At 57.8% G+C, this 25,989-nt stretch overlaps 1 protein-coding gene across 1 annotated transcript; it reads right to left on the bottom strand.

The window, feature by feature from the left end:
• Positions 1 to 1,845: 1,845 nt before the first annotated feature.
• Positions 1,846 to 25,771, bottom strand: OCRL (OCRL inositol polyphosphate-5-phosphatase). The gene is given in 23 exon segments (XM_032920177.1): positions 1,846 to 3,151; positions 3,238 to 3,349; positions 4,015 to 4,142; positions 4,598 to 4,682; positions 4,837 to 4,956; positions 7,015 to 7,038; positions 9,820 to 10,055; positions 10,275 to 10,440; positions 10,752 to 10,862; positions 11,747 to 11,882; positions 12,805 to 12,914; positions 18,380 to 18,491; positions 19,501 to 19,688; positions 19,808 to 19,924; positions 21,422 to 21,536; positions 21,984 to 22,085; positions 22,598 to 22,759; positions 22,848 to 22,879; positions 22,881 to 22,969; positions 23,356 to 23,637; positions 24,276 to 24,314; positions 25,106 to 25,185; positions 25,560 to 25,771. Coding segments are annotated over 23 exon segments (2,850 nt in total). The 5' UTR covers positions 25,739 to 25,771; the 3' UTR covers positions 1,846 to 3,026.
• Positions 25,772 to 25,989: the final 218 nt, after the last annotated feature.

Below are 25,989 nucleotides of genomic sequence, written 5' to 3'. Positions count from 1 at the left end.
CTCCATTAGCTCATCCTCTGGGACCACGGGGATGTGGGCCCGGCCACGCGCCAGCGCGCTCCCGCCACGCTCCGGCCCTGCTCCCGGCCCTTGCACCCCGGCTTCCAGCCCCATCAGCCTCCCGGGGCTGACAACCACATCACCACCAGTGCTATGGCCACAGCCCCCCCAGGTGACCCCAGCCCCCTCCCTGGCTGGTCTGGTTGGTGGTCGGGGTCCCATTCCTCCATCGCCACCCTGCGGTGCTGCTACTGGTTTGAACTGGGAGGGCTTTTCCCACCCCCGGCACCCACGTTTGCCCTGCTGCAGGCCGCCAGCACCCTGTCCATGCGCCTCGTGGGGTGGGGGTTCTGTGTGCGGGCAGCGGGGGGGCCCCGGCAGCGCCCCTCCAAGCAGAGCCCTGTGGCCGTGCCAGGAGCTGCACCAGTGCCCCACGGCTGCACCGGCACCGAGTGCGGGGCTTGGGCTGTGGCCAGGGGCTGCACAGCTGAGCCCTGACCCCGGCCCCCCCGCGCCCGCCGGGAAGGAGAGGCCAGGGAGGACGCCCCGGTTGGGCTGCGGCCAGGCAGGGCCGGAGGAAAAGGCTCCTGGGCCGGGAGACTGAAGGAATCTCTGGCTTTTCCTGGCTTGGCTGGCTGCCCGCGGGCAGGTGGGGGGCTGCCGCGCTCCTCACGCTCCCCATGTGCTGTGTGCCGCGGCAGCAGCCACGCACCATGCCAGCAGGGTCCTGGATGCCGGTGCTGGTCCCGGCATGGCATGGATGGTGCTCTGCTGGGTCCTGGCTCACTGAGAGGGGAAACAAGGATGCTGGGAGTGCTGGGAGAGGGGATGGGGATGGGCTGAGCAACCGCTGGAGCCCTCCAGGGCTTGGGGACCTCTGGATGCACGCAGGGGCTGGGCAGGGCTCACCCCAGTGATGGCCATGCAGGGGGACACAGGACTCTGCCAGCACCACAGATCCTGGCTGCTCATAGCCACCACAGGCTGCTACCAGCTCCCTCAGCCCCACCACCAGACACCAGCAGCATCCTCAGTCCTGCTGATGGCCATGGTGGGCTGACAGGCAGCTTGAGCCCCCCACCTGCAACCAGGGCGCAGAGTATCCACCAGCAGCCCCCACAGACCCCCAAGCAGCCCCATTCCCTGGGCTGGGCCCGGAGGATGCGCCGGCCGAGGCTCCAGCCCCATCCCTGGGGACCACCCGGGCTTCGTGCTTGCTCTGGCATTTCCGCCGGCAGTGGCAGGAATGTGGCGGCCGCGGGAACAATGCGGCACCTTGCGCCGGTCCCTCGGTGCCGGGGCTGCAGCAGCTGCCCAGGCACAGCCCTGCTCTCAAGGAGCCCTCAGGAAGCACATGGAGATGACACCGGCTGCCGTTTCCTGTGGCAGGACGCGCTGGATTCCTCCACCGCTGCTCCAGCGGGGCCCGAGGGACCCAGACATTGCTGCTCAGGCCTGCAACAGCCCGATGCCATGCACCGGCACCAGCACCCTCTGTGCCTGCTCTCCAAGGCCCTGCTCCGTGCCGGCTTCACCGTCCCTGGGGTGGTGTGTGCCAAATGGGGAACCGGCACAGGGCTGCACATTGCCTGAGTGACAGGAGCCTGCCCAGGAGCAAGAGCAGGAACCAGGACAAGCATCTCCGTTGCTGCCCCCCAGCTCTGCCCAGCACGGTGCTGGGAGGGGCCCAGGATGGGCTCAGCTGCCTTCAGGAGGCTCCAGCCCCTCAGAGTGAGCCCTGGGCAGGGAGGACGGAGCTGAGCCGCAGCTCTGCATCAGGGGATGCTGCAGCAGCCACCCAGGCTGTGCAGTGCAGCGACATGGTGACACCAGCGCAGCCCCGGGAACCTGGCACAATGGAGGTTTATTTGGAACCAACGGTTTCCCAATAAATTATGTAATTTAAAAAGTTTAAAGAGAAGAGCCGGGGTCGGGAGCCCCCAGCAGCTCACTCAGTGGGGACCACAGAGCCACAGGACACCACGGGCTGGGCACCGGCCCTGCAGCCCCACCTCAAGCAGCGGCCTTCTGGAGCCCCTGGCCTGAGGTGGCAGGACACTGCTTAGTGTTTCCATGGGACTTGTCCTCCCTCCCGCACCCATTGGCCACTGGCACCCAGGGCTATCCCCAGCACTAGAGCTGCTCTCCGGGCCTCAGGGTGCATTTCTGCCTCATTTCCCTCCCTTACCTTCTTCCCCCGCTTGCAGTGTCTGGGGCAGGGCAGCATCCAAGCCGCCCCGGCACCCAGCCTGTTGTACCCGCATAGTGGGGCTGGCAGGGACAGGCACTGCGCCCTGCCCCACACCACCCACAGGGACAGCCCTGAGGAGCAGGGTGCTGCCCCCTGCCTGTCCCACCACGTGTCCCAGAGGAAGCTAGGGCAGAGGAAAGGGACAGAGCAGAGCAAGGCCCGGGTGACAGTGCAGAAGGCAGGGAGTGCAGGAGGGAGAGCTGCGTGCTGAGCCCTGCGCCCCAGGAGGGAGGCGAGGGGGTAACAACACTCCACTGACGGGGAGAGGTTGAATGTCCAGAGAATCTTCCTGGAAAGCTGCAGTCCAGCTTCCATGGCACAGTGATGGGGCATCAGGGCTGGCTGGGTCTGCTGCGGGGCACAGGGCGACACGTACCCAACGCCAGTCCAGGGCTCTCGCGGTACAGTCAGTGCACAGCAGCACGTGCACCCGCGGGGCCATGGCCCCTCCAGCAGCACCCACAGTCCCCGCCTGCCCCGCAACAGCTCCAGGGAGAGGGGGTGGAAAGGAGAGAAAAGCGTGACTGACACTGCTGTGGGGATGCTGGGGCCGGTGGCACAGTGCTTGGGCATCACCAGATCCAGCCAGGGAGAGAGCAGGAGGCTCCTGGCGTGGCTGGCAGTGCGGTGAGCGTGCAGGTCCTCTGCAGCGCAGGGTACGGCGGTGGGAAGGAGAGGGGAACACGTCCTTCCGACTGTAAACACGGCACTTGCAGTAGCTGGGAGCCTCCCCGGAGGCCTGGCTCCAGCACGGGGCTGGCGGCACAGGCAGGGCTCACTCCTCGTCCCCAGCCAGCAGGAAGCTGTAGAGGAAGTTGGTGGCGCGCTGGCGGTCCTGCTGCGACTGCTTGGCCACCAGGTTGGGCGGCGGGCGCAGGAGGAGGCTGGAGAACAGAGCAGCTGCAGAGGCAGGGACACGCGTGAGGGGCCGGGCACGAGACCTTGCCAGCACCGGGGCTGGGGGGAAGCGGAGAAGCGGCACCTACCGATCATTGCGACGCTGACTTTGTTGTCCTCAGAGTATCGGACCAGCTCGCGGAGGAACGACATCAGGTACCGGAACACGCTGCGATGGCAACGGGGCAGCTGAAAAATCACCTGCAGAGAAGAGAGAAGGGAACCCCCTGAGCTCCACCACCATGGCCAGGGCTGGGCTCCACGGACAGAGATTCCCCCTTTCCACTGCCTTGACGCCGTTGTGTGGCCACTGCATGAGCCACAGGCCCAGGTGGTGAGCAACAAGGTGGCACTTGGGGGCTTTGGCTCCCGGGGATAACAGTTACCCCTCTGCCTCGGGGATAACAGTGTCCCCAGGCAAGAATTCCCACTGCCCGGGGGCTGCTTCCCACTCCGTTCCTGACAGATCCCAGCTCTCACCCCCCTGGCTGCACAGCAGCCGCACAAGGACAGGGACAAGAGGTTTCCTGATGCCAGTACCAAAACCATGCCCCAAACCCTCTTCCTCTGCCCAAGGACGTGCTGGGCCTCGCTTGCTGCCCAGCTTTAAAAGCCACTCCTGGTCCAGGGGAGCAGAGGAACTGCAGCTCTCAGCAGCGGAGGGGGAGGCTCTTCGCTCCCCGGGGTTGCTCTTCCCACACGCTCAGGGTGACACAGGCACCTGTGGGGTCTCTTTGGGAGCCACCAGGCCCGCTGGGAGATGCTGCTTGGCCAGAGCACCCGGGTCACCCCACCCACTGCGAGGCCCGGCCCCAGGGCCCTGGGCAGCTCCGGGGTGGGAGCAGGAGCTGGCGGCAGCTCCGTACCTGCCGGCAGAGGCGGCTGTTGTGTGACCAGTCCAGGCACCGCTGGTACAGCTCGTAGCAGATCACCGGCTCCGGCAGCGCCTCCAGGAAGATGAGGAGCGCCTCAGCCACCGAGTGGTTGCTGCCCGCTGGGCCCGTGGGAATCAAGGGGCATGTGAGCAGATGGAACCCGCCTCCCAGCTCCGGCCCCTCCACCTGCCTCTGCAGCTCCCTGCGTGCTGCCTGCCCCACCGCTCCCTCACACCAAAGCCACCCTCCTCCTCCTCGTCCTCCATTGGCCCCCACCCACGGAAAATGCTCATCCACCCACCCTGCGCTCCTGCGTTTGCCCCCCGCTCTAGCTCCACATAGGTCCTCTGCTCCATCAGCCCCTTCTCCATCATCCCTTCCTCAGCTCTTGCACAGCCTTGCAGAAGCTTCCGGAGCTCTGTCCTAACGGCTGCGTTAGCCAGCCCACATTCAGCTTCAAGAGAGGTTATCTCAGGGGGAACACAGGGGACCCTGCAGTTAAAGGTCACAGACGAGCTCTCCCAAGAGCTGTGATCCAGCTGGCTCCTGGTGAAGTCAGGCACAGCAAGGATACGGATTGTCTCAGGGATACTGGTGTCCAGGCAGTCAATGATCTGCTCCAACTCTTCTTGCGTGCCCGGAGTCTGGAACAGGTCCTCCTGCCGAAAGCAGCACAGGGATGGACAACGTCACCCTCCTCACAGAGGCTGGGGCACACAGTGACAGCAGGATGGAGGCTGCGACCCCCAAACCGGGCTGATCTGCAGGGCCCAGTGATGAATGCAGCCCCAGCACACGGGGCTCTGTCCTCACCTGGTGGCAGGCGTGCTTGAACAAGTGGTCCACCAGCAGCCACATCTCCTTCGGCACCTGCAGCGGCATCCCGCCGGCCTCCTCACTGTCCAGGGCACCCATCTGCAGCACAGACTTCTCCTGTGGCCAAGAGCACACGAGGTGTCAGGGAAACCCCAGTGCCCCCAGAGGGTCTGAGTGGGGAAAGCCTGGAGAGGGGAAGCAGCAGGACCCAGCGCCCATCCGTCCTCACTTGCCCTTACAGCACAGAGCCACCGCTCCACAGGTCCCAGTTTTCTCAGGTTCCTTTCCCCATTTTCCTAAGGAGAGGATCTGCTGAACACAGACTGTCCCGACACCACCATCACGTTTTCCCACTTACTCATGCAAAGCAGCTGACGAGCTCAACTGCTCAGAAGCCTCCAGCAGCACAATCTTTACCGGGACCAGTGGGATTTGCTTGGTTTTACTATCACTTTACAGTCGCTCCTGTTCCTGCGTGCTCCCAGGGCAGAGCCATGCACAGTGCTCCTGCAGCCCATTCAGCAGAAGCCCCCAGAAGAGACCAGCAGGAGCAGGAGCAGAACCCAGGGGACACAACCCAAGGACACCAGCAGAGGAGCACCACAAGCCAAACAGTCCCGCAGTCAGTTTCTGTGACAATCACACAATCGCAGCCTGGTTTGGGTTGAAGAGACCTTAAAGCTCCTCCAGCACCAACCCCTGCCACGGGCAGGGACACCTTCCACTAGAGCAGGTTGCTCCGAGCCCCATCCAGCCGAGGGGACGGTGGTGGCCACCCCTCACACGATCACTCACAGCTCGTGCCTCGGGCTGGCACGAGCCCCCCGGCACGGGCAGTAGCCACACGCAGGGCCCAGCTCTGCCCTGCACACCGCCAGCAGACACTGGGACGCGCTGCCCCGCTCACCCGAGCACGCAGGGGGCCGGGAAGCAGCGTGTTGGGCTGGAGCGTTACAGCTTCCCCTCCTCCGAGGGGGAAGAGGCGAGAGCTGTGGAGCCTCCCTGCGAGCCAAGGGCTCCTCAGCAGCAAACCCCTGGCCAGGGCACTGCGGCACCGGGGCAGTGCCAGAGGCTGCCCTTGGCATCACCAGAGAGCTGCGGATACCCCCAAGGCAGAGACCCCGGCGGCTTAGAGCAGAGGAGGAGGCGGCGGCTCGGGGCTCCTGAGGGCTGAGGAGGAGGAGCAGGAGCCTTCGGCTTCCCGTGTGCCTTGGCCGGGCACCGAGCGCCCTCTCCTGCCGTGTGCGGGGAAGGGAAGGCGAAGGGAAGGCGAAAGAAAGGAGAAAGGGAAGAGGACGATGTAGGAAGGAGGATGCTCTGCAAAAGGCTCTTCCCAGAGGCAGGCACCAGCCTCCTCCCTCCCCTCTGCCAGGAGCAGCCTGGGAGCTTCATCTGCTTCAACACCCGAGTTCAATCCCCTCTTGAGAGGGTTCATCCCTTCCCTCTCCTGTTTTACCCTGCCACTGCTCTGGCAGCCTGGGGAAGGACAAGCCACCCACCCCAGGACGCCAGCACGGAGCCAGCTCCAATGAGCCACCAAAGGTCTGAACGGGTGCAGGGGAGCAGGAATGTCACTGTCACACACCCCAGCATCTCCCACTTGCCCTTCAGTGACAATCTGACCCGCTCGGCCTCCAGTGCAGAGCATCAGTGCAAGGCAAAGCAGGAATCCTGCACGGGGGGCTGTGAGGCAGCAGAGGAACGTCTGTCCCTGTGCAAGGCCCTTCCTCAGCCTCTGTAAGGACACAGCAAGATGGAAAGAGCAGAACATGTCAGTGTTTAATTCAGCCCCCTTTGCACAGGGTGCTGAGGTGAACCGCACCGGATGGGCACGGTTAGAGCCAACTCAGGTATGCCACAGGGTGCCAGTGGTTTCTGGGAATACCCCTCACTGCTGCCACAACAAGGGGAGCTCTGAGCAGAAAACTGGGCTGGCCCCGTCCTGGCTGCGGGGTCACCCTGTGCGCTGGCAGCGGATGGGATGGGTGGGATGGGTGGGATGTGCGGGATGGGTGGGAGGCAGTTCTCACCCAGCCCACAGCGGTGCTAGGGGGCTTTGCTGGGACAAGCGCTGCCTGTGCACCCCCTCCCCTTCCCTCTGCAGCAGGCAACAGGGACACTCATTCATTACAGACAGGTCATAAGAAGCAGGACCCCAGCCAGGGGTTGTGTTACCTTTTCTAAGAAGCTGTCTTCTCCCTGAGAGCGGTGGGAAAGAGAGAAGAGGAAAAAGTATGGTTAGGGGGGAGAACCACGCTCCGAGCAAGCAGAAACCCAGTCTGCATCACAAGGGCCCGTGAAAGCCGGGTCCTCATGCATTCTGCTGACACGGCCAAAGTTAAACCTGCTGCGAGAGATCTGCCTGCCAATGAGCACAAATCCTGCTCACATGATGCCCAACCTCGCCAGGATTTGTACCAACTCCTCACAGGGGCCTGGCAGCAGCGCTGCTCACACACAGAACAGCCCAGGCTGAGAGGTGGCCGCCAGGATGAAGTTCCCCTTCCCAAATCTTCCTGGTCAGAAATCAATATTCCTGCATCGTTTCAGCCACCTTCCCCCATGACCAGGCCAGAGATAAAACATTCACCAGCCTAAATCTGTGTTCCTGAGCGTGTGGCAGCTGTGGAGCTGCCAGGCCCCCTAAGCAGCTTTGTGCATGGTCAGGGAAATGAGTGTTTGTGCTCAAAACCCCGGGCTGCCTCGACCTAATAGCATTAGCACGCTGCAAGGAGCTCACCAAAGCCCCTCCAGGCTGCATGTCCCATCCCTTGGGCAACCCCAACATTCAGCATCCACCAGCACACCGCAGGCTGGTGGGGAAGAGGGAGAAGCTGTTGAGTGGAGCCCACAGGAGGAAACCGAAGCAGGTTGCCCAAGCAGAGTTTGGGGGATCAACATTTCAGGGTGGAAGCAACTGAAACACATTCAAGGGCTGAGTTTGACACAACCACAGGCATCCTGATGCTGCCCTGCGAGTCCTGCAGTGCTGCTGCCTTTGGGGGCTCGCTCAGCCACAAGAGCCCAGCCTCCTGCAGGGCACAGCTCGCTCAGAACACGAGCTGGCGCAGGCTCCTCTCCCAGCCCCAGGTTTGGGAAGCAGCCAGCCAGGCTGCACAGGAGCCCGCTCCCTTCCGAGTCACCTCAGCAGTCTCACTCCCACCTACCTGACTGCTTGCCCTGCTGCTCACTTCTCTTCTGTGCTGTTCGGCACCACTGGCTCCGTGAGACTAACCTGCTCCTGGCACAGATTCTTCAAGAAGCTTTTTAAAGCCCACAGTAGGATTCCCAAGACAAAACCAGGATGAGACACTAACACTGAAATCCCACAGGCGGGATGCTCAAGTGTCAGCAGCTTCTCCCAGGAGAACCAGGAGCCATTTCCAAGCAAGCTCCCACCTGCCCTCTGCTACCCTGCATCAAACCGCCTCTCAGGCCTCTTGTGTTCTCCAGGTCTCTCTCTGCTGAAGACAACACAGAGAGCCCAGCCAGGCTGCGAGAAGCACCCAGTGCAGTGAACGACGAGCCCTAACGCTACCTATGTGCAGGAGGGGAAATGGTTCTCGACACACACACGCTGCCTGCCTCCTGCACACAACCCTCAGTGAAATCACACAACAGGACCAGAACACCTCTGGGTTAGCACAGGCACTGCTCTGCCTGCGGGACAGGCTCCTCCTGCCCCCGGGCATCTCCCAGCTCACAGGTATGGTCAAAACCAAAAGACCTAAAAATAGCTCTAACATGACGGCAGCTTTATAATCCAAGTGACTGCATTTTGCTTTGAGCAGTTACATAGTGCTCCTTGAGCTTGCTTAACTTGTTCTGATCAAGGTCTTGCAGTCACACTGACTTCACCAACAGCAGAGACTATTTCTATGCTGCACATATGGGGACAGGGTACTCTTCTCTGACTGGTTTGCTTCCTGTACCTGGTTTGCTTCCTGTACTTCTGTATGTTTCACTGAATAACAGAAGAAGGTAAAGGAAGCAGAAGCAGCCTCAAAGTACTCTTAGAAAAGCAACAACATGTGCCTGTGAGGGCAGAAAGTAAGAGTGGGCCCGAGTTCCTGCCCATCAAGTAAGAAGTCAGTGCTGAGCACTGAGCAGGAAAAGGCAGGTGGAACAGCCCCTAGGAGCAATGAGATGCTCCAGACCAAGTTAACACACTTCTAGAACAACACTGACTTTCAACTGAACCCTGAAGAGCACGAGGAGCCTGAGCTGCGTGAATGAAGGCAGCAAACCCTGCATCTCGCCTCCTGGGCTCTGCTTCACCTGATCTTGTGATGGCAAACCCAGAATTCTGATATAAAACCAGCCTTTCCCTATGTTGGGCCTGGGAGAAAAGTAGACACGGCCAAAGGTGGGAATGGTGGGAGGCAGCAAGAGCCTGGTGTGGCTGCTGGAGAGCTGGGTCACGGTGGTCAGGGCGAGAGGAACTGGCCAGAGAGGCTGCGAGACTGAGCCACAGGCTGAGCTGTGCTCATCAGCACACCGACCAGCACCAGAGTCCTTCCCTCGGTCCTGCTTCTGCTAGTTCCTCCCCCGAGCAGCGTGAGTGCCACAACCGGCAGAAGGAAAAGGATCCTGGAGCCCTGTCACTGCAGAAGCACCCTGGGCACCTCGGAGGAGAGCGTTTCAGGCATACCTCTTGTGACATGGCAGTGCCACCCAGCTGAGCCTGCCAGCACCAGCATGACAGTAACATACAACACAAGGCGCTGGGAGCCCTTTTTTGTTCCTCCAAACAACATTTAGAACCTACTCAGAAACTGGGGTAAAGCAGAGGCTGTCCAAAGCCATTGGTTGTGGTGGAGGGAAAGAACAAAGGAGCACATCAAGCTCCAGAAAAAGTGCACCAGCTCGGAGGCAGCACAGCTGACCCACACTGAGAGCATCACTCCTGCTTTTAGGGGTAAAGAGAGTGGAATTTGCTCTCTCCCTGTTAGGGAGCTACTCCAGAACACTGTTACTCACCAGGTCAATGAGTTTGGTGACTGGAACTTCTCGGATCGGTCGTCTCATTCGGCATAAGGCCTCCAGGGAGGTGCCGAAGCAGCTGGGCAGGTAGGTCCCACTGATGGTGAGGAAATAATCCTTCCCCCGGTGCAAGTGAAGGACAAGAATATCCTCGATTTTATCCTCACCAGAGTTCAGGAGGGTCACCGAGTCCTTGCTGACGTACACGTCCAGGGAGATGTCCGTGCTCTCATCTGCAACAGACAGGAGCTCTCAAGAACTCACAGGCACTCTCCAAAAGGAGTGACAAGGACAAACATACAGCGGCAGGGACCAAGGCCACAAAACCAAGAAGAGAAACAGCCAGGAACGATGGCAAGAAAGGCGAGACATGGGAATAACGGGATGGACGGGATGGAGGTGGGGACGGAGTCTCCACCAGCACACACTGGAGAAACCATGGTGAACCTCACCTGGCTCCAGGTAACCCTCACAGGGCTCGGCCCGCAGCCATGGCTTACAGTAGTGGCTGTCGTTCAGCTTGGGGATGAAGGAGAAGTGGCAGGCGACCTGCCCGTTGTTGGTGATCTGGAACTTCTGCTTCTGCAGCTGACGGAACTTCACATTCTGAAACTCAAACTGCAGAGCAAAGAATAAAAACAAACCAGGTTAGTAGCCGGGAGGGGACACCCAGGTAGGCCCCCAGACTGTGCAGCGGCAGCCCGTGATGGGAAGTGCCCACACAACGCAGAACTCCCAGCAGAAGACCTGCCAAGAAGCCAAGCCAAGATGTCCCTTCTAATCCAACTCCTAAGCATAAGATAACGGATAAAGTTCAATTTCCCACTATCCAGTTTACTGAATCAAAGTCCTTAAAAGTAGCTCTAGCCCTTCCACGGCTGCTGTGTTTGGGAAGTGACAAGGTGGGAAGTGGCAGGTTTCATCCTCACTTCTCTCCTGCTTAGCTCCAGCGAAGGCAGGAAGTCGTTCTCCATTCTGTCCATAAAGCGAACGATGTCTTCAAACAACTTGCGATACTTCTGCTCATCCACAACCTTTACCTGTGGGAGACCAGGAAACACTCAGCAAACTTCCTGACCCCCTTCACTGGGACTCTCTGATCACGAGCCAGCTGCAGGAGTGAACTATTTCTCTAAGCACTTGCTGTGTGCAGCTGGGAGGCTGAGAGAAGTTGCATGTGTGGAGGCACCTCCAAGCTGCGTGTGCAACTTCACTCATGTTTTACCCCCACTGATGTTACCTGGGTCTTCCCGGCCACTGACCACACTGCTGGGAGATTCCTGGGGGTGGTCTCTGGGGGACAGCACTGGCACCCCACAGTATTGCACATGATTCTCCAGAGGAAGAGGAGAAAAGCTCTCCTTTAAGGAGACCTGAGCTACCTAAAGAGTAGGAGATAGCAAATAGGGACATGGACTGTCTCCACTTGGCAAGCTGGGGGACCCAAATCTGCTGTCAGCTGTTCACCATTACAGAAATCCAGATGTGAACCAGTGACACGCTCTCGTAACACATCAGAGGCAACACTGCAACAGCAGGGACACCTATTTGCAGCTTTCTGCTGTGTCTCCTTGCGGAGGAAAGAAACCAGCAGCTCGCTGACTGTAGCAGCAGCAGCTATCCTGGGTTACAGCCTGGAAGCCAAGCAGCGCCACTGAAGCAGTCACTTACCGTCACTGCATGACCACACCAGCTGGGGTAAACCCCAGACCTCCCCCCCTACCATGGGGTGATGCTGTCCTGTGTGCACAGCCCAGCCACAGCCCCGCGCTGTTTGGGGCTCAGCAGCACACCTCCTCCATGGACACACCCTGGCTTTACTACTCTGTCCCCTTGCAACAGCCCCAGCAGAGGTGCCTGGATCCCACAGCCCCTCCCGAAGGAACGCAGGGCTGATCCCACCCCAGCACACGAGAGTCGTTACCCCGATGCGGAAGAGCGCGCTGACGGGCTTGTGGTCACTGGTCTTCAGGTCCATGTGGCTGCCATAGCGGAGCTGGGTGATGTTCCCCCCTCTCCAGAGGATCCGATCACACCACGCCGGCACACGGCACTTCCCACTGCGATGGGAAACAGGCTGCCAGGGACATCCAGCAATGCCAGTGAAGCACCCGAGCTGCGGCTCCTCTCAGCCTGGCAGCTCAGCCCCCATCGACTGCCTCCGCAGAGGGGCTGAACTCCCATCGCTTCCCTCCACCCAAGTACCACGCCATTTCTTCTGCTCTCTTCCCCTTTCCCTATGCAGTAGCTGAAATTCCCCATCCTTTCCAGCATCAGGAAACAAACCAACCTCAGCCATGGCTGCTTCCACGGCCTGAAGCCCTGTGCACTGTGACCCAGGCTGCCCTGGTTTCTTTTGCTGCCAGATCTTTCTGCCCACTACAGTCCGATCCATTGCTATTGTTTCCACTACAGAAAGTCTACTCAGCTGTTACTACTACGTTATGAACTCTGAACCCTGGGCTGTCGTTCTGCAGACTAACTAGTGGGCTGATTCATAAACACAGGCAGAGTAAAACCCAATCACTGCATGGTCTGAAAGTCCTCCTTGGGAGTTTCTCCATTTGGAGCAAACTTCTGCAGCAGATGCAGGAATGCCAGCGGGAAGCACCAAGCAGGAACCACTGTGTGCAGGTCAGGGGACAGGCTGACTCAGAGAGTGCTTCCTTAACCTCTCCAATTCCTTTCACACCCTTTGTCTGTCTCTGGTAGCAGAACCCTCCCCAGTGCAGGGCCACCTCTGAGTGCACGCTTCACCTCTTGGAATCAGCAGCAACTGAGGTTTAAGGCATGTCCCTGGTCAACAGACACAGGCTCTGCCTATTCCAGACAACAGGGACAACAAAGGAGTGCAAAGCTGTCTGCGCACTCCAGCCACCTGCACAGCACTGGGAGAGATTGCCAACTCCAGGAAGGAGGAAGACACATTTTATGAGGAAATGCTGTGTCACAGGTGAAGGTGTGCATGGGCAGGTGATTTACCTGGAGTCCCAGCGGTCTGTTTTAGAGTCGTATTTGTACGTGGGGATGAATTTAATCTCTCCCTCGGTGAAATCTGCAAACGCTTTCTTCTGAGTGCGCTGAATATTCAGCTAAAGCAGAGAAAGAACTCTGTAAACCACAGCAAACCCACCCAAACACCCCCCCAACACACAGAGCAGTGTCACAGAGTGGATCTACAGGCAGAGCAATTGCAGCCTGGGGCTGTGGGGTTCACCAGACACCCCCAAACCACCCCTCAGACCTCAAACCTTCAACAAAGGTAAAACCTCAGCAGGAGTGGAATGTTTCCTAACCAGACTGAGCACCCTCTGGCACAGTGCTGCCCCCCAGAACATGCAGACAGAAAACAACACTAAAGGGAAATATTAGTTGCTCCACTTGTGCTAAACACCTTCACTAGTTTTCAGGCTTAAGCATCACCATCATTAGTACTCCCGTGCCAATCACCCTAGCAGCAGCCTCCCGCAGGGTGCTGGGCTGGGAACCTGGCACCACCTTCCTGTTCCCGAGTTGATTTCCTCACAAAAATCCAAGCTACAGTTGTTTGCTGCACGAAGCCCCACAGCACAGAAACGAGCCGCAGAGCAGAACCAACCAGATTCACTGTGAAGGTGTGTGTCAGAGATGATGGCACACCACCTCGAATTGCCGAGGTGAGTATCTCCAGAGAGGACGCCTTTTAACACCGGAGCGGGGGGAAGCACAGCGTCCAGGAGCCTCAGTTCGGAGCGGCAAGAGCGACCGAGGGAGTCTCAAGTCCTCGACAGGACTTGCGCAGGAGCCGGCAGCTCAGCTCACGCGAGCAGCTGACTCACAGGGGGCGGCGCCAGGAGTGACGGCACCAGACCTCAGTGGGTAAAAACCCATCCCAGGGAGCGCGGCGAACAGGGCGTGGCACGTCAGTCAGGGTGTGGCGCGGCAGTTGGCGCGGCAGTTGGCGCAGGCAGGGTGAGCGGGCAGCGAGCGGGATGGTGAGCACTCGCCTCAGGAGCAGGGCCCGCTCTGGGAGCTCTGCCCCAGCGGTGGCCAGCGTAGGCACCCAGACAGAGCCGATGAGAGGGGAGGCTGCGGCGCAGACCTCGGAGTGTAGAGAGTGCCTCGACTGGTCTCGTGAGGCGAGGGTGCACAATGGACAGGGCTGTACTCGGTGCGCCCTGGTGGAGGTCCTCCTGCAGCAGGTGGCTGAGCTGAGGGAGGCTGTTGGAAAGCTAAAAGATGCCAGGGAAGCTGAGAGGAAGCTGGGCTGCTTGCTCCAGGCCCAAACTGCGCAGGGGCTGCAAACGTCCAGCACTGCTCATATAGGAAAGAAGGAGGGCAGCAACCCAGGAAGCTGGGAATTAGTCACAAGAAAAACGAACAAAAAAAAGGAGGAAGAGGACAATTAACGACAAGGGGCTTCCTCCTAAATCTGATGTCCCCGCCCAGAACCGCTTCGCAGTTCTGCAGGGGGCTAACGAGAAAGCACCCACCACACCTAATGAGCATCCTGCTGATCCACCAGTAAAGAGGATCACTACTGGTGCCTCCAGGAAAAAGAGGAGGGTCATAGTAGTAGGGGACTCTACTTTGAAAGGCACAGAGGCACCCATCTGCTGGCCTGATCCAGTCTCGAGGGAGGTGTGTTGCCTGCCAAGGGCTCGGATCAGGGATGTTGCTGAGAGGCTGCCTGCTCTAGTAAGTCCTGCTGACTATTACCCCCTCCTAGTGGTCCATGTGGGTGCTAGAGATATAGATAGCAGTAGCCTGGAAAACATTAAGGACTACAGAGCCCTGGGAGAGGTGGTTAGGGGCTCTGGAGCTCAGACAGTTTTTTCATCGATTCTCCAGGGCAAAGGGGAGGACCTTAAAAAAGCTAGGCGTGTTTGGCAGGTTAATAAATGGTTAGAATGGTGGTGCCATAGTCAGGGGTTTGGCTATTTAGAACATGGGGCTCTATTTGGGAGGCCAGATCTACTGGAGGCTGGTGGAGCTGGTCTGACAAAGAAGGGGAAGAGCTGTTTTGGTAGGAGGCTTGCCAGGCTGGTCAGGAAAGCTTTAAACTAGATGTGTTGGGGGAGGGGAGCATTGATCCATCCCAACATTCCCGGTCAGTTGCCAGCACCTGTAATAAGTGCTTGGAGCGATGTAGAGATGTTCCAGCTGCCCCAGCCATTGAGTCGGCTGCATTTGGAGCTCAGCCCAGGTGCCTCTATACAAACGCCCGTAGTATGGGGAACAAGCAAGAGGAATTAGAGATGTGTGCAAGGCTACGGGAATATGATGTCATTGGAATCACAGAAACATGGTGGGATGGTTCCTATGACTGGAGTGTCGGAATGGAAGGTTACAGGCTGTTTAGAAAAGACAGGCCAGGCAGACGGGGAGGGGGTGTTGCTATCTATGTCAGTGATAGGCTAGAGAGTATGGAACTCTGTCTGGGGACGGGTGATGAGGTAACAGAGTGTTTGTAGGTCAGGATCAAAGGGAAAACAGCAACGGGGGACATTACGGTGGGGATCTGTTACAGGCCGCCTGATCAAGAGGACTCTGTGGATGAAGCGCTCTACAGACAGATAGGAGCAGCCTCACGCTCGCAGCCCCTTGTCCTCATGGGGGACTTCAACCATCCTGACATCTGTTGGAGGGACGGTACGGCCCGGCACAAGCAATCCAGGAGGTTCCTCGATTGTGTGGAAGACAACTTCCTCTTTCAAGCAATAGAGGAGCCGACAAGGAGAGGTGCCATGCTTGACCTCGTGCTCACCAATAGGGAGGGACTGGTTGGAAACGTGACGCTCCAGGGCAGCCTTGGCTCTAGTGATCACGAGATGGTTGAGTTTGAGATCCTCAGGACAGTGAGAAGACCATGCAGCAAGCTCACTGCCCTGGACTTCAAGAAAGCAGACTTTGGCCTCTTCAGGAACCTGCTTAGTAAGGTTCCATGGGATACGGTCCTAGAGGGCAGGGGGGCCCAAGACTGCTGGCCGGTATTCAAGGATCACTTGCTACGTGCTCAAGAGTGTTGCATCCCGACTAGAAGAAAGTGCAGCAGGAGGGCCAGGAGACCTCCATGGATGGACAAGGAGCTGCTGAGGAAACTCAGAGGGGAAAAAAGAAGCTTATAGAAGGTGGAAGCGAGGACAAGCGGCCTGGGAAGAATACAGGAGCATTGCCTGAGAAGCTAGGGACCAGGTTAGGAAAGCTAAGGCCCAGCTAGAATTAAGTTTGGCAAGGGATGTAAATGATAACAGGAAAGGATTCTATAGATACGTAGCAAATAAAAGACAGACTAGGGACAACGTGGGCCCTCTCCAGAAGCTATCAGGAGAACTGGCTACCATGGATTTGGAGAAGGCTGAGGTTCTTAATGACTTCTTTGCCTCAGTCTTCACCAGCAAATGCTCTGACCACACCACGAAAGTCTTGGAAAGCAAATGCAGGGACTGTGAGAATGAAGACCTTAGGCCCACTGTAGGAGAGGATCAGGTTCGAAACCATCTTAAGAACCTGAACGTGCACAAGTCCATGGGACCTGATGAAATCCATTCACGGGTCCTGAAGGAGCTGGCGAATGAAGTTGCTAAACCACTGTCCATCATACTCGAAAAATCCTGGCAGTCAGGTGAAGTTCCCGATGACTGGAAGAAGGGTAATATAACCCCCATTTTCAAGAAGGGGAAGGTGGAAGACTCGGGGAACTACAGACCAGTCAGCCTCACCTCTGTGCCTGGCAAAATCTTGGAACAGTGTCTCCTGGAAAACATGCTAAGGCACACGAAAAACAACGAGGTGGTTGGTGACAGCCAACATGGCTTCACTAAGGGGAAATCCTGCCTGGCCAATTTGGTGGCCTTCTATGATGGAGCCACGGAACTGATGGACAGCGGCAGAGCAGTTGACGTCATCTACCTGGACTTGTGCAAAGCGTTCGACACTGTCCCGCACGACATCCTTGTCTCTAAATTGGAGAGACATCAATTTGATAGATGGACCACTCGGTGGATAAAAAACTGGCTCGATGGCCGCATGCAGAGTTGTGGTGAATGGCTCGATGTCCAGTTGGAAACCTGTAACGAGTGGTTACAGGTTTCAGGGATCGGTGTTGGGATCTGTCCTGTTCAACATCTTTGTCGGCAACATGGACAGTGGGATTGAGTGCACCCTCAGCAAGTTTGCCGACGACACCAAGCTGTGTGGTTCGGTTGATACGCTGGAGGGAACGGATGCCATCCAGAGGGACCTTGACATGCTTGTGAGGTGGGCCGATGCCAACCTTATGAAGTTTAACCAAGCCAAGTGCAAGGTCCTACACCTGGGTCAGGGCAATCCCAGGCACTGCTACAGGTTGGGCAGAGAAGAGATTCAGAGCAGCCCTGCAGAAAAGGACTTGGGGGTGTTGGTTGACGAAAAGCTTAACATGAGCCGGCTTCAGTGTGCACTTGCAGCCCAGAAAGCCAACCATATCCTGGGCTGCATCAAAAGAAGCGTGACCAGCAGGTCAAAGGAGGTGATCCTGCCCCTCTACTCTGCTCTTGTGAGACCCCACTTGGAGTACTGCGTACAGTTCTGGTGTCCTCAACATAAAAAGGACATGGAGCTGTTGGAGCGAGTCCAGAGCAGGGCCATGAGGATGATAAGAGGGCTGGAGCACCTCCCGTATGAAGACAGGCTGAGAGAGTTGGGGCTGTTCAGCCTGGAGAAGAGCAGGCTGCGTGGAGACCTCATAGCAGCCTTCCAGTATCTGAAGGGGGTCTACAAGGATGCTGGGGAGGGACTCTTCCTTAGGGACTGTAGTGGTAGGACAAGGAGTAATGGGTTCAAACTTAAACAGGAGAAGTTTAGACGAGATATAAGGAAGAAGTTCTTTACAGTGAGGGTGGTGAAGCACTGGAATGGGTTGCCCAGGGAGGTTGTGGATGCTCCATCCCTGGCGGTGTTCAAGGCCAGGTTGGACAGAGCCTTGGACCACATGGTTTAGTGCAAGGTGTCCCTGCCCATGGCAGGGGGGTTGGAACTAGATGATCTTAAGGTCCTTTCCAACCCTTACGATTCTATGATTCTATGATTCTATGATTTCTGTTCATGTTTCACAGGTAAAACCCTTCATCTTAAAGGCACATCTGGTGCTGTCCCGGTTTTCAGTGAGCTGCAAGGAAATGCTGAGGGGGGAAAGCTTCAGCACAGAACTGGGGTCAGCCTGCCTGAGACAGAGCCTTGCCCTGGCTACAGGTGCTGGTCTCCAAATCAACACCTCCTCCAGAACACTGACTGCAGCAGCTGCTGTTGCTGTTACCAATTCTGATGTTCTAGTCTGTAGTTTGTACGTAAGAGAGGAAGAACTCTTCCACTGAGATGCAAAGATGCAGGAATTGCCAGAGTCACCCAAAGAACACCGTTATAATGTACAATCTGCTTTTGTTTGGGGGGCTTGATGTCACCAGGATACCCCCAGCTCTGTTGAGGGTCTGTGTCTACATGTACAGACACTTACCTGCCAGCTCCTCCCAAGCACAGGCACATCCCAAACCAAGATGCCCTCAAAAGTACAGAGCAAACATAAGCAGAGTTCACTGACCTGGTCATATGTCAGCAGCTTCTGAAGCTCGTTCTTACTGATGAGACTTTTCACTTCACTGGCATCAGGGAGACAAAGCCTGTAGTTCAAGTCTCCCAGCCAGATGACAACACTGAAACCAGAGGCAAACATGCAAAAGAAGAGCCAGGAGTTAGTAACACAGGCCATGCAGGGGAGAAGGGTGTAGGAGAATGGATGGTGGGTGGCTGGTGGCTGAGGTTGAGACACATGGAAGACAAAAGGAGACATGAAAGATCGAGTCTGGCAGCAGGATTTCTGGCACTACAGCACTAAGCCCATCTCCTTTGGGCTTATTCTTCTGGGGAATCCCTCATAGGATGGAAGACTTGGTTTACTGGGAGATACTGGAGCTTGCCTCAGTCTGAAAACAGCCCCATAACATCACCAATTCTAACGAAGGGAAAGCAGCATCTCAGCAGCTTCATAACCTCTCAGGCTACACAAAGTCGAGCGAGTAGTGATGCTCTGCTGGTGCACAGAAGAGGGCAGTGACAGGGCTCGTTACGCAGGGCCGGGCTGTCAGGCTGCTCTGGCACCACGGCTTTGCCACTTCCTTTTCCACTGCCTTCCTCTCAGCCAGCCCAGGCCACTGCTGCATCCCCCACCTAGCACGGACGGGCTGAGGCAGAGCTGCCAAAGCAGAGCTGGCTTCCTGATGAGGTTGTGTCTCAGTCGTACCTCATCAGTGCCTGCTCTGACCCCGCTTCTCTCTGGGCTTTCCAACAGGCCTTCACCCTTCCCATTACCAGCAGCTAAAGAAACACTTGTGCTACTTGCTCTTTATCCCATAAAGCTTTCATTTAAAGATTAAAACCTAAACCCCGCTCTGGCATCAAAGCTCTTCCTGTTTATAGCCAAACCTCAACATTTCCATTAGCAGAAATCAAGGATAATCTAGTATTTGGAGTTTTTTCTGTACTATCATCCAGTCTGTGTTTTATGTCCAGTTTTTAAATGGTTTAAGTGTTAACTACAGAAGTATTAATCATTTGTATCACGTTTACGAAAACTTCATTTATGTGCTTTGTTGCACACATGGTTGAGTCTGATTTGGATTATTCAACACCACTTCAAAAGGGAAACCAGCCAAGCAAACTCACTCGTGTTTCATGATGTGGACGTAAGGTAGGCTCTCGTCCGGGGTTAGAAAACTCATCCGGGCACAGATGTCCTTGTAGTCCTGATTCCGCCGCTCGAAGTCCTCCACGTGAGCGGCAAGGTGGGAGTTGACGATGCAGAAGGTGGTGTTGTGGAACACGAACCTCACAGCCACGCCGCCCTTGTTGCCCTGGGGAGAGCAGAGAGCAGCAGTGAGAGAAGGAGAGGCCCCGGGGAGGAGACAGGATGGCTCAGGCCAGGACAAACCCGGTCGTGCTGTTCTCACAGGGACCGGGGCTGGTGACTCACCATCTTCCCCATGACTCCCGTGCCCACAGACTCCGTCACGATCTCTCTGATATTGCTCAGCTGATCCTTCTTTGCAAATATGAGCAGCATCATCCCAACAAGACGGACCATCTGCACCTGCAACAGTAAAAGGGATCCTGGATCCTCAGTTCCCAGCCTGGCAGTGGGATGCGGCAGTTCTGATCTGCCTGCTGTCCTGATTCTCTGGCTCTCCCCACTCCTCATCATGTTTTGGAGGCAATCCCTGCTTGCACCACCACCCACAGGACCTCCTGTCCCAAAGCAAGGTTCTGGAGGACAATCTGTCACCCCCAGTAGCCACCAGCTGTGCTGAACTCACTGTAGTCCCCACTCTGGTGCTTCCCTACAAACAAAACTCACCTCATGAGGTAAAAGGAACGTAACGAACAGGTAGCAGAGCTGCTGGTGAGGTCTCAGCCTTTGGCTCCGCTCAGGTCAGCACCAGAGGAAGATACCTTGAGTGCTCTCACAGAGAGCTGCTGGCCACGGGTCCAGCTGGGAGTCAGTGCTCGCCTTTGCTTACTCAGAACTACCGTGGAGGCAGTGAGGAGCAGACAGAAGGGTTCTTGTTTCCCAAGGTAAACATGCCTGACACATGGAGTATCAAAAGGCAGCCACCTCCCAGCTACACAAACTCTCTGCTTTTCAGAAAACCCTTGCTCTCTAATGCAAAGAGCCTCTTTCTGGAGCTAGGAAGTTCTCCACCGCAGAGCTCAGCCCAGAGGCATTACCACAGCCCTGACATGCACTGCCCCAGCAGGGAGCGCAGGTCTGCGCTGATCTTTCACCCGTGCCAACGCACTCCCCAGCCCGTGACCTCCTGGTACCCTCAAAACAGTGGGGCCACAACTTAGAAAGCCAGCGACAAAGCCTAATCTCCTCGAGCACAGTCCACACGCTCCCTTTAGAGGCATAAAACCACTCAGATGTGTTGGGATTAAGCCTGTGTAGCGAGGGGTGAAGCTGAAATCCCAGGTCAGCTGGAAGAGCCACTGAGCTCAACACAAAGCAAGCAGGACAGGGGGGTGAGAGGCACAGAGGAGGAAGGGGAAACTGAGTCAGGTACTCCTGGCTGGTAGAAACGTTTGCTATGGCACAGATAAAACCAACGGCTTGCTCTGAACCAGCCAGCACAACGTCCTGCTGCCACAGCCGAGTTCTGCCCCAAGGCAGCAGCCTCGGGAAGACTTCACCTCACAAATTATCCCATTCCTTCAAGGAAAAGCTATTAACTGAATTTACCAGCTCAAGACACGCCTTGCTACCACAGTACAAGGGTGAGAGGGTAACACAGAGACCCTGAACCCGCTGCTGGGATTCTGTTGAGCACATCACCTCCCTGACACCCACCTTGTACTTATCACCTTGTTTTGATCCCCATCTTCATAAATTTCTACATCAAAGTACAATATCCCCTTACAACTGTGGGGCAGCAACAGACTGTGCAGATTTAATGCGGCATGTTAACATGCACCCACGTGCCCAGCACACATCCTTGGTTCCTCCAGTCACCGTGCTTGGGAAGGGCCAGCCCGTTTCTCTTCCCATCGTGCCAACCCCCCGACAAGCCCCCCAGCACTGAACAGAACTCACTTTCTTGTATTTGGCGTGGGGGTGCAGGCCCTTCTCCACGGCAGCCAGCCACTCCTGCTCCTTTGTAGAATCAAAGTAGAAAAAAGCCTCCGTGCTGAGGTCCAGCTCCTGGAACCTACAAAACCCGGTTCACTGAGCACGTCCCCCCTCGCCGACAGCTCACTCTCAGCGAGGCCAATGAGAAGCCTCCAGCAACAGCTCTTCTCGGAAGAGAAGCTCCTTACTCCCACTTGCTAAATGCAGCAGCAGGATTTCCCCACAGACCCCACACAACACACGCCAGCGACTGCCTCTGACCAGTATTACTCTGGGTGGAGGACAACCAGAGAGCTCTGTGCATGCCCCAAGGGATGTTTTGGTATGTCATGTCAGCCTTTAACCCAATACTCTGCCTCATCCAACTGGCTCTTTCCCCTCAGACAGCTCCTCTGAGACATGGCTCAGCTTTGTGGAACCTCTGAGAGCACGACAGGAGCTTATAACAAATACAGCCCAGCAGGATCCAAGCAGGAGCAGTAAGAAGTCCAGCACCATGCGCGCATACGAGGTGGCTGCTGCTCACCCAATGCAGTAGATGTCTGGAGGCTCTGTGTCACACACCAGCCAGGGCTCCAGGCTGCTGTCTGGAGACTGCCCGTTCACATTCCATGTTCCCACAAAAAATCTGCAACACAAAAGCAGCTGAACCGTTAGGAAACACAGTGACAGTGTCAGTGTCAGCCCAGTGCCTCCAGCGGGCTCAGAGCAGCGCCCAGGCTGGGAGCAGACATGTGTGAGCTGTCCCAGCGCGGGGCCACGCCAGCTACGGGGCACCTGAAGCTCTTCTAGGCTTGGTTTTCAGTGACACTCATCATGCTACAGAGCTAAGGACGTCTCACCAGGGCCAGCGAACATCTGGCTCTTTTAACACCACGTCGTGTGGGGCAGCACCAGGACAGTGTGGTGGGACAGCACCTTTATCCTCCCTCCACCCAAGCCAGGTGTCAAGAGATCACACACACACGAGCTGAAGCTGCACCACGGGCACTCGCTGCCCCTCAGCGTGCTCTGCCCCTGCTGGGCCACCCGAGCCGGCCACACGCCAGCAGCTGCCAGGTTTCAAACCCTGGAGGCGAGTCCCCAGCAGAGCTGACAGCGCCGCGGCCCTGCGCACACCGCTCTCGGGGCAGCTCTGACCTGAAGTTGTGAAGGTTGACGTATGCCTTCTCCCTCTTGGCAAGCAGGTGCTTGATGAGCCCCTCTCGCTGCCCCGACTGGTTGCTGGGCAAGAACATCTTGCGCATCGTGTTGGTCACTTTTGGCTCGTCTCTGGATGAACCTTCTCTCTCTCGGTAGAATCTAGGAAGGAAGTGAGAGCAGCTTCAAAACCGGTTCTGCTGTCTAGGAAGAGAACGGAAAAAGGGAACAGATTCCCCATGCTACTTACTGTTTGTTCTGAGGCACGGGAGGAGGGGGGGGGGTCCCGGTGAGAGCATGCTTGGTGGTTTTGCATGTTTCTTTTCTCTTCCAGGCTCAGAGCACTGAAGTCATCCTCAAACCCCAGAGCCCCTGTCATGAAAAAAACCCAGCACAATGCCTGAGAAACCACTTAACACTGCTCAGATCAAGAAGGCAGGATCACAGAAAGTGAAAACACAGGTGATAATAGCAGTGGAATGGCTTTAACCTGCCAGAGGGGAGATTGAGATGAGCTCTTAGGCAGAAGCTCTTCCCTGTGAGGGTGCTGAGGCGCTGGCACAGGGTGCCCAGAGAAGCTGTGGCTGCCCCATCCCTGGCAGTGTTCAAGGCCAGGCTGGACACAGGGGCTTGGAGCAACCTGCTCTAGTGGAAGGTGTCCCTGCCCGTGGCAGGGGGTTGGAGCTGGAGGAGCTTTAAGGTCCCTCCCAACCCAAACCAGGCTGGGGTTCTATGAGAGATGACAGTCAGTTCAGTACCTGAAGAAGAGGCCTGTGAGAGGCCCGGGAGGTTCTTCTCCACCTGATGCCAGCTGGATGAGTCCTTGGGCTCCACAGGAGAAGCTTTCAGGTGGGCTGGAAAAATAATCATCAGGCCAGTGAGGAAGTGGTGGCAGTGGGGCCACCCCAAACACCCTGCAGCTCTGTTACCTTCCTGGATGCTCTGCACCTCCGCCAGGAACCCCAAGCAACGCTCCTCATCCGGGATTTCAAAGAGCCGCTCCGCTGCCTCCTCACCCTGGATGCGGACCTTGCAGCCTGCTGCAGGCACAGACACCCTCAGCCCAGGCGGCTGCGGACACTGCACCCCAGGAGCGGCAGGTTTCTGGGTGTCCTCTGAGCTCAGCCGTGAAAGCCAGATCCAGCTCCCGCTTCCAATGGAAATCTGCACCTAAGCTAGCAGCCCTGCGCCGCCGAGATCCCCCTCCCCTGCTCGGGCTATCACCACTTGTGTTCTCCAGGTTTTGGGAATACTCCTCCCTACTGTGAGCTCTAAAAGTGCGAGAGAAACTTCCTGAAGGGGAAAGCAGCACTGGTGGCTACCCAGAGCACTGGCAGCACTGACACAGGCCACTGTAACCCTGGCCCAGGAACAGGCCAAAGGGACGAAGGGAGCTGAGGGTGGTTCTGACAGCAACGCAGGGCCTGGAGAAAGGACTGAAGAAGTTAAACTTTGACCAACTGCCAACACTTCAATCTGGGCATTTAAGACCATGTCTGCCATGAGATCCGACTGTCAAAGAGCCAGAGCACATCATCAGGGGAAACACAATCCCTGCTTGGCCAAAGACAAGCACAAAGCACGGAAGGAGGTTCTGAAGGTAAAATGAGTGTGTGGCAGTGCCCAGCCTGATCCCCAAAAGCAGCTTTAGTCCCATGACTGCAGTTATGAAACTTACTGTTTGCAGCTATATCGATCAGCAGCGTTTCTTCTGCCTCTGGAAAGAGAAACATGGGATCAGGAGAGGCCACACTGGATGCTGCAGTAACTGAGCACTCCGGAAGCACACTGCCTGCTGCCCGCCACAGAGCAGCTGTGACCTGCATCTGTACTACTCATGCTCTGGCAGAAGGCACAGGCCTGTCTGGACAGTCACTTCCCACCATCCATCCCAGAGTCACAGGGGAGGTTCCCAACACCCAGAGCTCTTGCACACCCAGACAGTTGGTTCAGCATCACTCTGGGAAAGACCAACCTGACAATGAACATGAGAGCTTGTCCCACACACCGAAGTGATGGGCCGAACCACGCTGGGCTGCACAGAGGCTTTCAGCCACCCCAGGGAAAGGTGCTTTCATTCCTGGACAAGTGATTGCCCCAGGGATGGGCGCTCTGTTCCAGTTCTCCCAGGGCAAGGCCTGGAGCTCAGTCCCGTTCTGTGGCTGGGAGCTGACAGCTCACCAGCCCCCACAGAAGTTCTGATCTAAACATGCAGGAACCAGACTAAAGCTCCCAAGCAGCGCCCTCACGGAGCCCACAGACAGACATCAGCAGGCACGAGGTTTCAGGCTCTGCCTGACATCAAGCCCAGCACTGATGAGCCACCACGTCCCCCCCAGCTGAGTGCTGGCAGGTAAAGCCAACCCGCGAGGAGGAAGCAGCATTCCAGGAGAGGCGAGTTTTAGTTTCAGGGGGAAGCAGCACCGGACCCGTGCTCACGGGCAGGGCAACAACTGCCACCAGTTTGGGGTTGCTGACACGCGGCGGTGCTGGCTCCAGCAACAGTACCTTGCACACATCTGAAGCGGCTGTTGATGGGAATGTAATCCGGATCGGAACTGTCCTTCTCCTGGGACTGGATAACTATCCTGGAGGCGGGAGAAAAGCGTGTAAGAGCAGAGGAGCAGCTCCCTGCTCACGTACCGTCACAGAGGCACAGGAGCCGCGTTTACAGATCCCTATCGCTGTACTATGGGAGAGGAGCAGGGAAAGGGGCCGGCGGCCGCGGAGCCGCCCGGGCTGCGTGCGCCGGACGGGGCACGGGGCAGACGCGGCCGCCCCGGGGGCAGGTGCCGCCCGCCCGCGCTCTCTGCCGCGGCAGCTCCGCAGATTCCCCGTCCCCGCGGAGGGTCCCCGCGACCAGCGCAGTGCGGGCTCGGCGGCGGGGCACGAGAAACCGGCCGTGCCGGGACGAGGCGCCCGCCCGGCCCGAGCCCCGCGCCCCGCCGCGGCCCGCGCTCACCCGTAGCGGCCGCCCCGCCGGGCCAGGCTGAGCACGCAGGGCTCCCGCCGCCCGGCCCGCAGCTCCGCACCGGCCACGCTCTGCGCCGCCGCCGCCCCCCGGCCCCTGGCGCCGCCGCCCGGCCCCGGGCAGCCCCCGCCGGACACGGGCAGGCCCCAGGCCGCGGCGCGCGGCTCCATAGCGGCGCCTCGGTCTCCCGGCGACTCCGCGCTGGTCACCGGCGGCGCGTAGAGAGGCGCCCCCCGCGCGCAGCGCTGCCGCCTGCCGGCGGGCGGACTCCCCTCCCGGCGGAGGGGGCGGGGCCGCACCGGGGGGTCCTCGCTGGGCGCCGCGGGCCTGGCTGCGGGGCAGAGCCGGGGCAGAGCCGGAGCGGGGCGGGGCGAGGCGGGCGCGGCGCCGGTGCCGGTAAAAGGGCCCCGGGAGCAGCACA

The sequence above is a fragment of the Strigops habroptila genome, chromosome 9 (assembly GCF_004027225.2).
Source record: "Strigops habroptila isolate Jane chromosome 9, bStrHab1.2.pri, whole genome shotgun sequence".
NCBI classification, from domain to species: domain Eukaryota; kingdom Metazoa; phylum Chordata; class Aves; order Psittaciformes; family Psittacidae; genus Strigops; species Strigops habroptila.
The sequence above is the reverse complement of the archived record's forward strand: the minus strand, read 5'-3'. Positions and strand labels throughout refer to the sequence as shown.